This window comes from Penaeus vannamei, chromosome 2, assembly GCF_042767895.1.
Source record: "Penaeus vannamei isolate JL-2024 chromosome 2, ASM4276789v1, whole genome shotgun sequence".
NCBI lineage: Eukaryota > Metazoa > Arthropoda > Malacostraca > Decapoda > Penaeidae > Penaeus > Penaeus vannamei.
Window position 1 is genome coordinate 2,692,624 of NC_091550.1, and position 15,000 is coordinate 2,707,623.

Sequence of the window (15,000 nt, forward strand, 5' to 3'; positions counted from 1 at the left end):
TAAGCATGTGTGAAGGTGTCGGCGTATGCTTGCTCTTCCCTCTGCACACGCCTATGTTCCCCCTGTCAGCACATGATGTATAATCTCTTTCCTTTCGTTCCAGTCCAATCAAATTAATGGTAGATAATGAACAACTTTCTACATTCATGCCCTCTCGTCATTTTTGTCAGGTTTGGAAATGAGACGTTTTGTTCAGGCGGATGAAAGTGCTAAACTCATCTCGGTGTGAGGGTGGTTGGAACATTCTGGTTGAGGGGGGTGGGGAGGGGTGGGGAGGGAGGGAGGGGGGAAGGGGGGGGGTTCTAGAATATTCTCTGAGAAAAAAAAGGAGTCGCGGTGTTAGATGCTGTCAGCTGCGTGTGTTCTTTCTACTGTTTCTGTCTCTCATTCTTTCTTTATATCTCTCTCTCTCTCTCGCTCTCTTTCTCGCTCGCTCGCTCTCCCGCTCTCTTTCTTTCTTTCTTTCTTTCTTTCTTTCTTTCTTTCTTTCTTTCTTTCTTTCTTTCTTTCTCTCTCTCTCTCTCTCTCTCTCTCTCTCTCTCTCTCTCTCTCTCTCTCTCTCTCTCTCTCTCTCTCTCTCTCTCTCTCTCTCTCTTCTTTCGTTTCCTTTCCTCTCTTCACCTTTACTCTCGTCTTTCATCTCTCCTCTCCTTTATTTCTCGTCTCTTTCCCACCTCTCACCTGGCCTTTCATTACCCTTTCTCGCGTCTCTCTCTTCTCTCTCATTTTCTTCCTGTTTGTGTTTCTTTCCATTTTCTCTCTCACTCCCTTGCTTTCTTGCTTGCTCTGTTAAATCTTTCCCATTCCCCTCGTGTTTGTCTTTGTCTCTCTCTTCCCCTCTCCCTCCTATGTCAGTTATTTTCCTTATATTTTCCTGTATCAGTTATTTTCATGTTAGTTATATTCCTGTCAATTACTTTCCTATTACTTATTTTCATGTTAGTTATTTTCCTGTCAATTATTTTCTTGTCAGTTATTTTTTCATGTTTTTTTCCTGTTAGTTATTTTCCTTCGTCAATTTTTTTTTCTCTTATTCAAGCTTACGATTTTTTCCTTGATTTGAAATCTTAATTCCAAACCGAGTCGAAAATGCAGCAAGCGCGACCGATCTCTCTCTCTCTTTCCTTTTCTTTTCTCTCTCTCTCTCTCTGTCTCTCTCTTTCTCTCTCTCTCTCTCCCTCTCCCTCTCTCTCTCCCTCTCTCCCTCTCTCTCTCCCTCTCTCCCTCTCTCTCTCTCTCTGTCTCGCAAAGTGACTGTGTTCGGAAGCGATGTTCCCCGTCTCCGAAAAGCAGTGAAAGGCGATCAGTTAAGTGCACTCCGCCCCGTCACTCGTCGTTCAGTGAAATATCGGGGCGAGAGTGCGGGTCGTGTCAGACGGCGGCGGCGGCGGTGGCGGCGTTAAAAAAAAAAAAAAAAAAAAAAAAAAAAAAAAAAAAAAGCTTTCGTTATGTATTTCGGGTGATGGATGGATTGAGAGGAGGTGAGGTGATTGTGAAGGGGGGAGGGGGAAGTGATACGGTCTTTGCGCTTCGTTTAGTGTTGGTTGGGGAGGGGGAGGATGTAGAGGGGGCGGGGTGGTTTAGGGGTGTTCATTTGGGGGGTTGAGTTAGATGTTACGTAGTTTTTTTTTTTTTTTGTGTGTGTGTGTGTGTGTGTGTGTGTGTGTGTGTGTGTGTGTGTGTGTGTGTGTGTGTGTGTGTGTGTGTGTGTGTGTGTGTGTACTTTGTTGATTTAGGTGTGGGTGGATATTTCTAGTTTCGTAGGTTTAGATGTGGGTGGGGTTGGTGAGCAAAGGGCACGTGAATGGGTTTGTGAATGGGTGGTCAGTTGGTGTGAGGGCTTCGTTAAGGCGCCATCGAGAGTAAAAGTTCTTGCACTCCAAAGGCAGAGAGAGAGAGAGAGAATGAAGGTTGCTACTTTTGGCTGCTCGTAGAGTCGACACAAACCGGATTGGGTCAGAGTAGGAAGCTGGGTCACGGCCTTTGACCCGGTCTTGTTTCTTCTCTCTCTCTCTCTCTCTCTTTCTTTCTTTCTTTCTTTCTTTCTTTCTTTCTTTCTTTCTTTCTTTCTCTCTCTCTCTCTCTCTCTCTCTCTCTCTTTCTTTCTCGTTCTTTTTTTTTTTCTTTCTTTCTTTCTTTCTTTCCTCTCTCTCTCTCTCTCTCTCTCTCTTTCTCTCTCTCTCTCTCTCTCTCTCTCTCTCTCTCTCTCTCTCTCTCTCTCTCTCTCTCTTACTCCGCTTCCCCCTCCTTCCTTCTCCTCCTCTTTCCCTCCCCTTTCGCCCCCTACCCCTTCCCTCTCTTCCTCTTTTACTGTGCTTCCTCTTCCTCATCTTTCATTCCCCCCTTTCTTCTCTTTCTCTTTTACTCAATCTTCATCACTAGTATTATCACTATGACATCATTATTATTATTAGTCGCCATCACCACCCTCTGCATTATCACCATCATCACTTTCTCCCGCATGATCACCATCAGTCACCATCACCGCCTTCTGGTGCATCACCATCCTCATCACTTTCTCTTGCAATATCACCATCAGTCACCATCACCACCTTCTCCAAAGTTATCACCATCAGTCACAATCACCATCATTTCTTCCATTATCACCATCAGTCACCATCACCATCACTTTCTCCACCATTATTATACCATTAGTCACCATCACCTTCACCATTATCGCCATCAACAGACTTCGCACCGTCACGTGACTCATGTTATTGACATAGTGTGCCTCCGAAATCGGTGCCAGATAGCAGTGCGATTAGATAACGCCCCCCCCCCCCGCCCGGTCCTTCTGGTAGCCTCGGTCGGGTGGCAGCGGGTGGCACTATGGGGCAAGGTGATAGCCCGAGCCAAGGTTGATGTTAGTCTCTCTCCCTCCCTCTCTGTTTCTGTCTCTCTCTTTCTTTTTCTTTTCGCTGTTTCTCTCTCTTTTTCTCTCTCGATTTCTCTCTCTCTCTCTCTCTCTCTCTCTCTCTCTCTCTCTCTCTCTCTCTCTCTCTCTCTCTCTCTCTCTCTCTCTCTCTCTCTCTCTCTCTCTCTCTCCCTCTCCCTCTCCCCCTCCCTCCCTCCCTCCCTCCCCCTCTCCCTCCCTCCCTTCCTCCCTCTCCCTCCTCCCTCCCTCCCTCCCTCCCTCCCTCCCTTCCTCCCTCCCTTTATTCACCACCTCCCATCTTTTCTCTCTCCTCCCTTCCGTCTGTCCACCATACGTATCTTCCCACATCCTCATTCCTCCTGCGCGTCGGGTATGTCACAAGAGATGGGCATTTGTACCCGCCGAGACCAGGAGAATAATGCATGTTTTTTGGGGGGGCAGTTTTGTTGCTACTTCTCACGAGGGAAGTCGTGTTTATTTGCGGGTGTCTCCCTGCGTTTCGTAAGGGGATTTGCCTTTGTGCGGGATTGTTTTTTTTTTTTGCTCTGTTTACTGAGGGAATTTGCCTTTGTGCGGGATTGTTTTTTTTTGCTCTATTTACTAAGAGAATTTACCTTTGTGCGTGATTTTTTTCTGGTTCGTAAGAGAATTTACCTTTGTGTGTGATTTGTTTTCGTTTACTGAGAATTTAACTTTGTGCATGATTTTTATTTTTTTTTTGCTCTGTTTCGTAAGAGAATTTACCTTTGTGCGGGATTTTTTTTCTCTGTTTCGTAAGAGAATTTACCTTTGTGCATGTTTTTTTTCGTTTCCTAAGAGAATTTACCTTTGTGCATGATTTTTTTTTCTGTTTCGTAAGAGAATTTACCTTTGTGCATGATTTTTTTTTCTGTTTCGTAAGAGAATTTACCTTTGTGCGTGATTTGTTTTCTCTGTTTGCTAAGAGAATTTACCTTTGTGCGTGATTTTTTTTGCTCTGTTTACTGAGAGAATTTACCTTTGTGCGGGATTTTTTTCCTCTGTTTCGTAAGGGGATTTACCTTTGTGCGGGATTTTTTTGCTCTGTTTACTAAGAGAATTTACCTTTGTGCAGGATTTTTTTTTCGTTTACTAAGAGAATTTGCCTTTGTGCGTGATTTTTTTTGCTCTGTTTACTGAGAGAATTTGCCTTTGTGCGTGATTTTTTTTTTCGTTTACTAAGAGAATTTACCTTTGTGCAGGATTTTTTTTTCTGTTTCGTGAGAGAATTTACCTTTGTGCGTGATTTTTTTTTCTCTGTTTACTAAGAGAATTTACCTTTGTGCGTGATTTTTTTTCTTCTGTTTACTGAGAATTTACCTTTGTGCGTGATTTTTTTTTTCTCTGTTTACTAAGAGAATTTACCTTTGTGCGGGATTTTTTTTCTTCTGTTTACTGAGAATTTGCCTTTGTGCGTGATTTTTTTTTTCTGTTTCGTAAGAGAATTTACCTTTGTGCGTGATTTTTTTCTTCTGTTTACTGAGAATTTACCTTTGTGCGTGATTTTTTTTTTCTGTTTCGTAAGGGGATTTACCTTTGTGCTTGATATTTTTTTTGCTCTGTTTACTGAGAGAATTTACCTTTGTGCGTGATTTGTTTTCTCTGTTTACTAAGAGAATTTACCTTTGTGCGGGATTTTTTTCTCTGTTTACTAAGAGAATTTACCTTTCTGTAGGATTTTTTTTCTCTGTTTCGTAAGGGGATTTACCTTTGTGCGCGATTTTTTTGCTCTGTTTACTAAGAGAATTTACCTTTGTGCAGGATTTTTTTTTCGTTTACTAAGAGAATTTGCCTTTGTGCGTGATTTTTTTTTTCGTTTACTAAGAGAATTTACCTTTGTGCGTGATTTTTTTTTCTGTTTACTAAGAGAATTTACCTTTGTGCGTGATTTTTTTTTCTGTTTACTAAGAGAATTTACCTTTGTGCGTGATTTTTTTTTCTGTTTCGTGAGAGAATTTACCTTTGTGCGTGATTTTTTTTTCTGTTTCGTGAGAGAATTTACCTTTGTGCGTGATTTTTTTTTCTGTTTCGTGAGAGAATTTACCTTTGTGCGTGATTTTTTTTTCTGTTTCGTGAGAGAATTTACCTTTGTGCGTGATTTTTTTTTCTCTGTTTACTAAGAGAATTTACCTTTGTGCGTGATTTTTTTTCTTCTGTTTACTGAGAATTTACCTTTGTGCGTGATTTTTTTTTGCTCTGTTTACTAAGAGAATTTACCTTTGTGCGTGATTTTTTTTTCTGTTTACTAAGAGAATTTACCTTTGTGCATGATTTTTTTCGTTTCCTAAGAGAATTTGCCTTTGTGCATGATTTTTTTCGTTTCCTAAGAGAATTTGCCTTTGTGCATGATTTTTTTCGTTTCCTAAGAGAATTTACCTTTGTGCATGATTTTTTCCGTTTACTAAGAGAATTTGCCTTTGTGCATGATTTTTTTCTGGTTCGTAAGAGAATTTACCTTTGTGCATGATTTTTTCCGTTTCATAAGAGAATTTACCTACTTGTGCATGATTTTTTTTCCGTTTCCTAAGAGAATTTGCCTTTGTGCATGATTTTTTTCTGGTTCGTAAGAGAATTTACCTTTGTGCATGATTTTTTTCTGGTTCGTAAGAGAATTTACCTTTGTGCATGATTTTTTTCGTTTCCTAAGAGAATTTACCTTTGTGCATGATTTTTTCCGTTTCCCAAGAGAATTTACCTACTTGTGCATGATTTTTTTCCCGTTTCCTAAGAGAATTTACCTTTGTGCATGTTTTTTTCTGTTTCCTAAGAGAATTTACCTTTGTGCATGATTTTTTTTCTCCGCTTCTTAAGAAAATTTACCTGTATTTGTGCATGATTTTCATCGTTGAAATACGTTTCCTAAGAGCATTTACCTTTTTTGTACATGACTTCCTACGATTCACGCGAAAATGTAGGCCTACCTTTATTTGCGCATGACTTCCTACATTTCGTAAGAGAATTTACCTTTATTTGTGCATGATTTTCTCCCTGTCACAAGGGAATTCACCTGTTGTGCATGACTCGGACAAGTCAGAAGAGACGACATTGCCCTGTCTGTCTGAATGGCGTCATGGCAGCTTGGATCTCTCTCTTTCATGGTGATGTTTATGGTGGTGATGATGATGGTAATGATGATGATGATTATGATAATGATGGTGATGGTGATGATGATGATGGTAACTATAAGGATGATATTGATAACAGTAATGATGATATTGATAATTATAATGATATCGATGACTATAATGATGATATTGGTAACTATAATGATTTTATTGATAATTATGATGATGATAATAATTATAATGATATCGATGACTATAATGATGATATTGGTAACTATAATGATGGCAATGATGATAGTAATAATGATGGTAATGATCTTATTGTTACTGTTATTATTTTTTGTTATTGTTGACATCATTATTGCTATTACTATTATTATTAATGCCATCATTAATATCATTCTCATCATTCATCCATCGATCTATATGCATTCACTCTCCCTTCGCTTCAAAGTGTCCAAAAAGGGTGCGTAGGGGATTCCCCTTCCTCGCCGGCGCGGTCGAAGGCTCTCGAAGTGTTGACTAATGTCCGTGTCCTTGGATCATTACGCAAGCGGTTCGTTATCTGGAAGGCGCCGATAGTGCCGGTGGTGTCACGTGCGTTGCAGGTTAATTAATCACTCATCCGGATTGATCCCGAGGTAGCTCATTGCGCGGTGTTCTTGTGCTGTGGGTACGTCGGGGTGGGTTTTGGGTGGGTTGGGGTGCGTCGGGGTGGGTTTTGGGTGGGGGTGGGGTTAGGGGAGGTGGGTGGGTTAGGGTGGGTGGGATGGGTGGGTTTCGGGTGGGTTAGGGTGGGCGGTGGGTTTCGGGTTGGGTGGGGTTAGGGGGAGGGGTGGTAGGGGTGGGTTGGGGTGGGGTGGGGTGGGTGGGTTTTGGGTGGGGTGCGTCGGGGTGGGTTTTGGGTGGGTTGGGGTGACGTGGTCTTGATTCGTGGTGTTCGTTTTTTTTATGTGTTGTTCTTTTTGTTTGTTTCTGGTATGGTTTGGTCGTTTGTTTGTTTGTCTCTGTGTGTTTGTGTTCGTCTCTTTTTCTTTCTATCTGGCTGCTTAGCTCTCTCTCTCTCTCTCTCTCTCTCTCTCTCTCTCTCTCTCTCTCTCTCTCTCTCTCTCTCTCTCTCTCTCTCTCTCTCTCTCTCTCTCGCTCTCTCTCTCTCTCTTTCTCGCTGTCTCTCTCTCTCTCGCTCTCTCTCTCTCTCTCGCTCTCTCGCTCTCTCTCGCTCTCGCTCTCGCTCTCGCTCTCTCTTTGTCTCTCTCTCTCCCTCTCCCTCTCTCTCTCTCTCTCTCTCTCTCTCTCTCTGTCTCTCTCCCTTTCTCTTTCCTCTCCCTCTCCCTCTCCCTATCACTCCCTCCCTCTACCTTTTTCTCCTTCTCTCCCTCTCTCCCTCTCACCCTCCCTGAAAACGTTGACGTAAGTTGACGAGTCCATATCCTTCTGTGGTAAGTATTTAACTGCCTTGTTTACTCGATGCAAATAACTCATTTAGCCTTTTATCTCGTCCAAAATATCACTTAAAGGTCAGCTTTCACGTAGAGGTCAAGGGAATAGTTTGGCATTCGACTTGTTTAGGATGGTTTGGTTTTGTTTGTTTGTTTTTGTGTACATAGACAGATAGAGGTTTTGACTAAATAGGGAGATAGTTGTTGTTGTTTTTTACGTTTTTTCTCTTTCTTTGTTTTTTATTGGTATTTTGTGGTATTTGGTTGATAAATTCGTTCGTTTTATTGATTATCGAGATGTTTTTGTTTTCGTGTGTCCTTGTTTTAGTTTGCATTCTCTCTCCAGTTTTTCTCTTCGAAAAATAAACCTTTAACTGACAGTAATAATAGTAATAATAATAGTAATGATGATAATGATAATAATGATGATAATAATAATTATAATAATGATAATAATAATAATGATAATGATGATAATAATGATGACGATAATGAAAATAGTAATAGTTATAGTAATAATGATAATAGTAATAGTAATAGTAATAATAGTAACAATGATAATAATGATAATGATAATAATGATAAGAATGATGACGATAATGATAATAATAATAATAAACAAATGATAAAAAGACAAGAAATCGTAATAATAGAACGATTGAGTCATTGATATGAGGAAGTGTGACGTAACACCGAAGGCTTAAGTCACAGCCGACCTGTCTCCTCGGCGGATTCGGACAGCGCCTCGGGACCAAAGGGGGGTAATCTGCTCTTATCTGGATGGGCTCCCCTTTGCCTCAGGGGTGGGGGGTGGGGGGGTGGGGGTGGGAGTGGGGGGTTAGAGGCAGTTTTTTAGCAAGGGTAGTGGGCGGAGGGAGGGAGGGGGGAGGGGGGTGGGGGTGGGGGTGGGGGGGGTTAGAGGCAGTTTTTAGCAAGGGTAGTGGGCGGAGGGAGGGAGGGGGGGTGGGGTGGGAGTGGGGGTTAGAGGCAGTTTTTAGCAAGGGTAGTGGGCGTTGGGGGGGAGGGGGGAGGGGGGGAGGGGGACTGAGGGACGTCGCCTATATTAAATTTGGGTTTTGGTCTTGTTGTTGTTGTTTATAAGGATTGTAATTATTGTTTTGGTGTTATGATTATCATGATGTGTTCATTGTTATAATTATCATCATTGGTATTATTATTGTTTTTATCGTATTGCTGTCGTTGTTATTGTTATTATTATTTTATTACCATTAGTCATCAGTATGTTTATTATTCTTATTGTTGACTTTATATATTTGTTATTGTGTTCCTTATTACCGTCGTTACTGGTTCAAGTATTACTGTTCTTACGTTTTCTTTAATTATTTATCAATAATGATAATCAATAATCTATATCTACATCTATATCTACTTGTTACTACAGCTTCGTCTGTTATTTAGTTAGAGTCATTACCGATACAGTGTCTTTCGTAATTATCATCATTATTAGGAATGATATTAATGTAAGAATGAATATGTAGAGCAATACTTGAAGTAGAAATGATAGACGCATCTTGAAGATTATTATAATTTTCGTCGATATTATCATCACCATTATTGCCATCACAATTACCATTATTATCGGCATACACACCATCGCCATCACCACTATTACTACTGCCATTACCTCTGTAATTATCAACATCATCACCACCACCACCATCATCATGGTCATCGTTGTCATTATCATCGTCATCATAGTTCATCCTCTTCCTCATCATCAGCACCATCATCGTTATTATCATCATCACCATCATCGTTATCCTCCTCCTCCTCCTCACCATCATCGTTATCATCATCATCGCCGTCATCCTCATTATCATCATTATCGTCCTCGTCCTCGTCCTCCTCTTCCTCCTCCTCATCATCGTCATCATCATAACCATCATCCTCATTATCATCATCATCATCATCATCATCACCATCCTCCTCGTCATCTTCCTCCTCATCATCATCATCATCATTATCATCTTGCCTGGAACGAAACAGAAATGACATCTCACCCCGACTCGTTCACACCAGAACCGCAGCCGCCGTTCCGCAGTCCGAAGCGCTACGTTCTGAGCGGATCCAAACCTTTTCCTCTCGGGTGAAGGGGAGTCCAGGCCTTCGTTGCCAATCCAGCTGGAAGTCTGTAAACAAATGGTCCGAGGAAATGGCGTCTAAGTTGTTCGGTGGTGCTAGATATTAAGTGTGTTTGCGTGTCATGTCTGTGTCTTTGTCTGTCTGTTTCTGTATCTCTGTCTGTCTCTGTTTCTGTTTCTCTGTCTGTCTGTCTCTGTTTCTCTGTCTGTCTGTCTCTGTTTCTCTGTCTGTCTGTCTCTGTTTCTCTGCCTGTCTCTGTCTCTCTGTCTCTGTCTCTGTCTCTCTCTCTCTCTCTCTCTCTCTCTCTCTCTCTCTCTCTCTCTCTCTCTGTCTCTTTCTCTCTTCTCTCTCTCTCTCTTCTCTCTCTCGCTCTCTTCTCTCTCTCTCTCTCTCTCTCTTCTCTCTCTCTCTCTCTCTCTCTCTCTCTCTCTCTCTCTCTCTCTCTCTCTCTCTCTCTCTCCCTCTCTCTCTCTCTCTCTCTCTCTCTCTCTCTCTCTCTCTCTCTCTCTCTCTCTCTCTCTCTCTCTCTCTCTCTCTCTCTCTCTCTCTCGTTTTGTCGAGATGAATCTTGGGTGTGGTATCTTCTGAGACAATTTAGAGGCGCAGGTAGGGAACTGGTTTAGGGCGGTAACAGCCTGATAAAACATTTTTGATGCTCCGTATGCCTTGTTTGGGTCATTGATATTGGGGAAACGGCAGCACAGCTCACCGGCGCGTTTCATCAGTATGGAACGAGGGTACCTTACTGGGTATTGTTTTGGCTGAATATTAAGAGTCGATTTTGTTTATTTTGCAACTCTTGAAAGGCGATGGGAGAACGACGAGGAAATGGGGCATCGGATTCCGCTCCGACCGATGGCCAGGATGCCCACTCGAGTAAGGAGTAACGCCTTGGAGGCTCTCATGTCGGATACCTACTTACTCGAGCATGCAAGTCACCGAGGGAATGCCGCGTGCGCGTGTTCGGACGACGGGAGGAGCCGAGTTGCCTGTTCGCCATTAATAACGCCATTTTGAAGCGCATATTATTCAAATACGAGGCGTAGATCTCCCCATTTCCGTCGACGCCGGATGTGCGGAAGTATTCGTTGAAGAATGCACAATCAGGTGATTTGGGACGATAATGCTGGGAAATTACGGATGCGTTATCACGAGTTGGCAACCGAGTCCACTACGTTTGTCTGAGCTGAATCGCTGGGGGTTGAGGGGCGCGAGGCGGACCGCGAGCCTCAGTATCAGTTCGGGAGTAGTGAGAGAAAGGTTGTCGCTCATGGTAGCGCCTTCTATTATTTGTTATTCGATTGTGAATATTACGGTGCAGTGGTGATCGTTTTGTTCTACATCAGCCACTCTCGAAAGGCAAAGGACAGTCGTAGAAAAGACTTTGGAGCCTGTATGTTGCGATATATTAGGCTTTTCTTTTTTTGAATCAAGTAGATAGTTTTTAACACAAAGCAGTGAAGGTACCGGGATGAATGACCATAATATTGACTAGCGGCCGACACCCAAGAGAAACAGGTGTTGAATGGAAGCAAATGTCCATTTTATGGATGAAAGTAACGGAAAAATGGAGTAGTTATTATTCATATAAATATGAAGTACGATTTTTATTTAGCAGGTTATGCGAATCGTCCGAATGTTGTTCTAGAAGTTATTATTGTCGCGGCTTCATAAAAATACGAGGAAAAATTATAGCACGATCCGCAGAAATACGTTCTCAGTACAGCTAAGACCTCAGAAACCTGAAACAAGTATAGATATTTTTGAGCAAGAACATACATATTCATCTTTTTCTTTTTCCAAGTTTTGAAAGTCTCGCGAAAAAGCCAGTCAGGCCCCAGGTGCTAAGTTCGTAAGGTCTTCTCGCTTCCCTCCCTTCCCCCTTCCCCTTCCCTTTTACCACTTCCTCCTTCTGCCCCCTTCCCATTCCCCCTTCTCCCTTTACCTTCCTCCAACCCCCTTCCCTCCTCCCCTTCCTCCTAGCCCATCCCCCTTCCCTTTTACCTCTTTCTCCTTCTACCCCCTTCCCATTCCCCTCTTCTCCCTTTACCTTCCTCCAACCCCCTTCCTTCTTCCCCTTCATCCAACCCCCTTCCCTCTTCCCCTTCATCCAACCCCCTTCCCCCTTCCTCCTCCCCTCCCTGTCCCTTCCCTTTTCCCCCCTTCCCCCTCCTCCTCCCCCTCCCTCGTCGTCGTCTTCACATCGGCGAGGTTCCCCCAAGACGCGCAGCTTTCTCCCGAGCTCCTTGGTTTTCCCTGCAGATGTTCGGGGCTTCGGGGGACCGCAGAAAGCAGCCGTTTCGGTGGTCTTTCTCGCCGCCCGCTCGCTCTCTGACTCAGGCACCTGGGTTTCTCTTCATTCATACGCCCGTCTGTTTTTTTTTTTTTTTTTTTTTTTTAAGTTTGTTTTCGTGTTTGTTTTGTTTTGTTTTTTGTTGCTTGTTTGGTTTTTGGTTCGTTATTCTGTTGTTTTTTAATATGTTTGTCTGATTGTTTTTCTCCTTTTTTTAGGTTATTTTCGTGTTTTTTTTATTGTTCTTTGTTCTTTTTTTTGGGATATTCTGTTTATTTTTTTTTAAGTTTAGATTCGATAATGTCTTGGTGGGTTTGGCTTTGTTATTTTCGGACGGACGTGGAAGGAGAAAAATAAAGATAAATTTACTGCGAAGGAAAAGAACAATTAATCAGTGTGTTTGTTATAAGCCTTGGAGGTCTGTTTGGCGAGGGAGGTACACTTAAATACGCGGGGCTGTTTGAGAAAGGGGTTTCTGGCAGGGTCGTGCTAATGGTCATTTAATTTATTTTTGTTTTTTTATTTATTTATTTTTTTCTCCTTCGCGGGGTCGTGTCATTGAAAGGGTTGTCCGAAACCGCTCGTTGACCGAATTAGAAAATAAAAAAATAAAGTGTAAACATGGCCTCTTGATCGTATCTTATGCTCGTTCCCCTTGTGTGTACAGTTGTAAGCACTTTTAATTGAAAAAAAAGAAAAAAAAAAGGACCAGAGAGTGTAATTTTTGTGTCGTTGAGGAAAAAAGAGAGGACAGAGCGGCGAGGAGGAGAGCGAGAGGCAAGGGAAAGCCTGGAAGGACTTTCTCGAGGGTAGTAGGTCCAGCTCCTGCAGAGGCGGCTTCATCATGACTTCCATTATGAAGATTTACAGCAAGGCCACCAAAAGGGTAAGTGCGTGAGGGAGATTATTGTTTTGTGGATTTATTTTTAAGGGTTGATTTGTTTTGTTTATTGTGTTATTTTTGTTCTTATGTTGTTTTTTGTGTTTTTGGTTTATGTATATTTGTTCTTATATTTTTTTGTGTATTTTTGTTTTGTATAATTTTATTTATGTTATTTTTGTGTATTTTTGTTTTATGTGATTTTATTTTATGTTATTTGTATTATGTTATATGTTATTATTTTTTATAATTACGTTTTGAGTTTTTTTTTTATTATTTTCGTTTATATATTTGTAGGTGTTTAATTATAGGTTTATTTATTTAATCTTTTATTTGTATAAGTTGGTGTTTATTTTTAGGGTCTGAATTATTTTTATAAATATTTTTTCATGTACGTATTTGTTGACCTTTATTTTTAGGTTTTGAGTTGTTTATATATATATATTTGTTGGCATTTGTTGGCGTTTATTTTTAGGTTTTGAGTTGTTTATTTATATATTTGTTGGCGTTTATTTTTAGGTTTTGAGTTGTTTATTTATATAATTGTCGGTGTTTATTTTTATTTGTCATATAGAAATAAGGGGTATGGCTATGTATTTTTGCTTGGTAGTATTTTTTGGGTACAGTGTAGTTAATAGAGGCCTTGGGTAGTTTTGGTCGCCATTGTTTTTTGAAATAGTGTAATTGGTTATTTCACTGAGGGGAGGGGGAGGGGTGGGGAGGGTAGGAGAGGGGGAGGGAGAGGGAGGGTCCAGTTTGCGAGAGTGAATGAGGAATATTGTTGTCAGTCGCGTTGTCAGTAGTTTAAGATAAAGGAGAGCTGTTTATCTCCTCCAGATTTTAAAATCCTAATCTTATCCGAGTAGAAGTCCCTATTTGGAGAGTATGAAAGGAATGTCGAGTTGATAAGGGAAGCGATAAGGATAAGAAGGAAAAAAATGTGTTATTAATATGGCGATAAGAATATTAAAAGAATAAATAAATGGCTCTGAGGGAAGTGCCTTTCACCTTTCGTTTTCCCCCCGGGGGGTTTGGCTTAAAATAAAAGAAAGAAAAAGGGAAGAAAAAAAAAAGTCAGCTGTAAAGAAAGCACGGAGCAGGTGACACGCCGCTGAGAAAGTCACGTCGTAACAGCTGCGCCGCCGAAGTTGTGTCAGCGGCGGGGCGTTGATAACACTTGGAACGCTTCATATCACGTCGACTGCAGCTGTTATCGGTTCCCTCCTGCGCGGCTCTCTTGACCTTCACGCTTGGGTATCGGCACCGGTTCAATAAAACGTGACGTCGATTTGAAGGGGATGTATGGGGGGGTATTTTTTTCTCGGTTTATTTCTATTATTTCTCGGGTTTTGGGAGATTGTTTGGGGCTGGTGTTTCGAGTCTGGAGAGGGAGAGAGAGAGGGAGAGAAAGAGACAGAGGGAGAGGGAGAGGGAGAGAAAGAGACAGAGGGAGAGAGAGAGAAAGAGAGAGAGGGAGAAGGAGAGAAAGAGACAGAGGGAAAAAAAGAGACAGAGGGAGAGGGAGAAAGAGAGAGAGAGAGCAAGGACCTTAGGTGACGGGCAGGGAAGTTAATGTATCGTCTTAATCAGGAAAGGATCATTACGAGAGAAGAGGTAATTAACGAAAATGTATAAAAGGGAGGGGGAGGGGGGGGGGGGGGAATGCTGGGTAAGTGCTCGCTCCGAACCATCGCTCATTATTATTCGAGTAAATTGATTTATTTTGATTCGTATTTACTCTGGCGTGGATTCAACAGCGGGGGGGGGGGGGGTGTTTGCGGGGACACTGAAGGTCGCGAAAGTAAAGGCATGGGGTTAATGGGAGGGGGGGGGAGGGGGTTGGCGGCTATTGGGGGGGGGGGGGTTGGCTCTCGTCTCGTTGGGACTGGTGGGTGATGGGCGCTCGTGTGAGTGTTTTTGTTCTAAGTTTGGGGTTTGTTATGCTTATCCTTGGTTCAACGTAGGGTGCGAGTGTGGGAGGTGGAAAGTGGTGGAATGATGATTTAATATTCAGGATGCTATTACTACTAATATTATACTACTGCTACTATTACTACTACTACTACTACTACTATCACTACTACTACTACTACTACTACTACTACTACTACTACTACTACTACTACTACTACTACTACTATCACTACTACTACTACTACTACTACTACTACTACTACTACAACTACTACTACAACTACAATTACTATTACCATTACTACTACTACCATTACTACTGCTACCATTACTACTACAACAACAACTACTACTACTACTACTACTACTACTACTACTACTACTACTACTACTACTACTACTACTACTACTAC

General features: G+C 41.9%; 1 protein-coding gene across 3 annotated transcripts in view; it reads left to right on the forward strand.

Annotated features, from left to right (window-relative positions):
• Positions 1–15,000, forward strand: part of Rhp (GTP-Rho-binding protein rhophilin) — a 296,173-nt gene that overhangs the window by 173,173 nt on the left and 108,000 nt on the right. Inside the window, exons 1-2 of one of the 3 annotated variants that reach the window (XM_070128486.1) lie at positions 10,705–10,773; positions 12,461–12,679. The exons of 1 other annotated variant lie outside the window; for it this stretch is intronic. In XM_070128486.1, coding sequence (XP_069984587.1) covers positions 12,638–12,679 — 42 coding nt within the window. In that variant the 5' untranslated portion in view covers positions 10,705–10,773; positions 12,461–12,637. Of the gene's footprint in view, positions 1–10,704; positions 10,774–12,460; positions 12,680–15,000 lie in introns of those variants that run through there. One more of the 3 variants, XM_070128488.1, reaches the window with a different exon arrangement.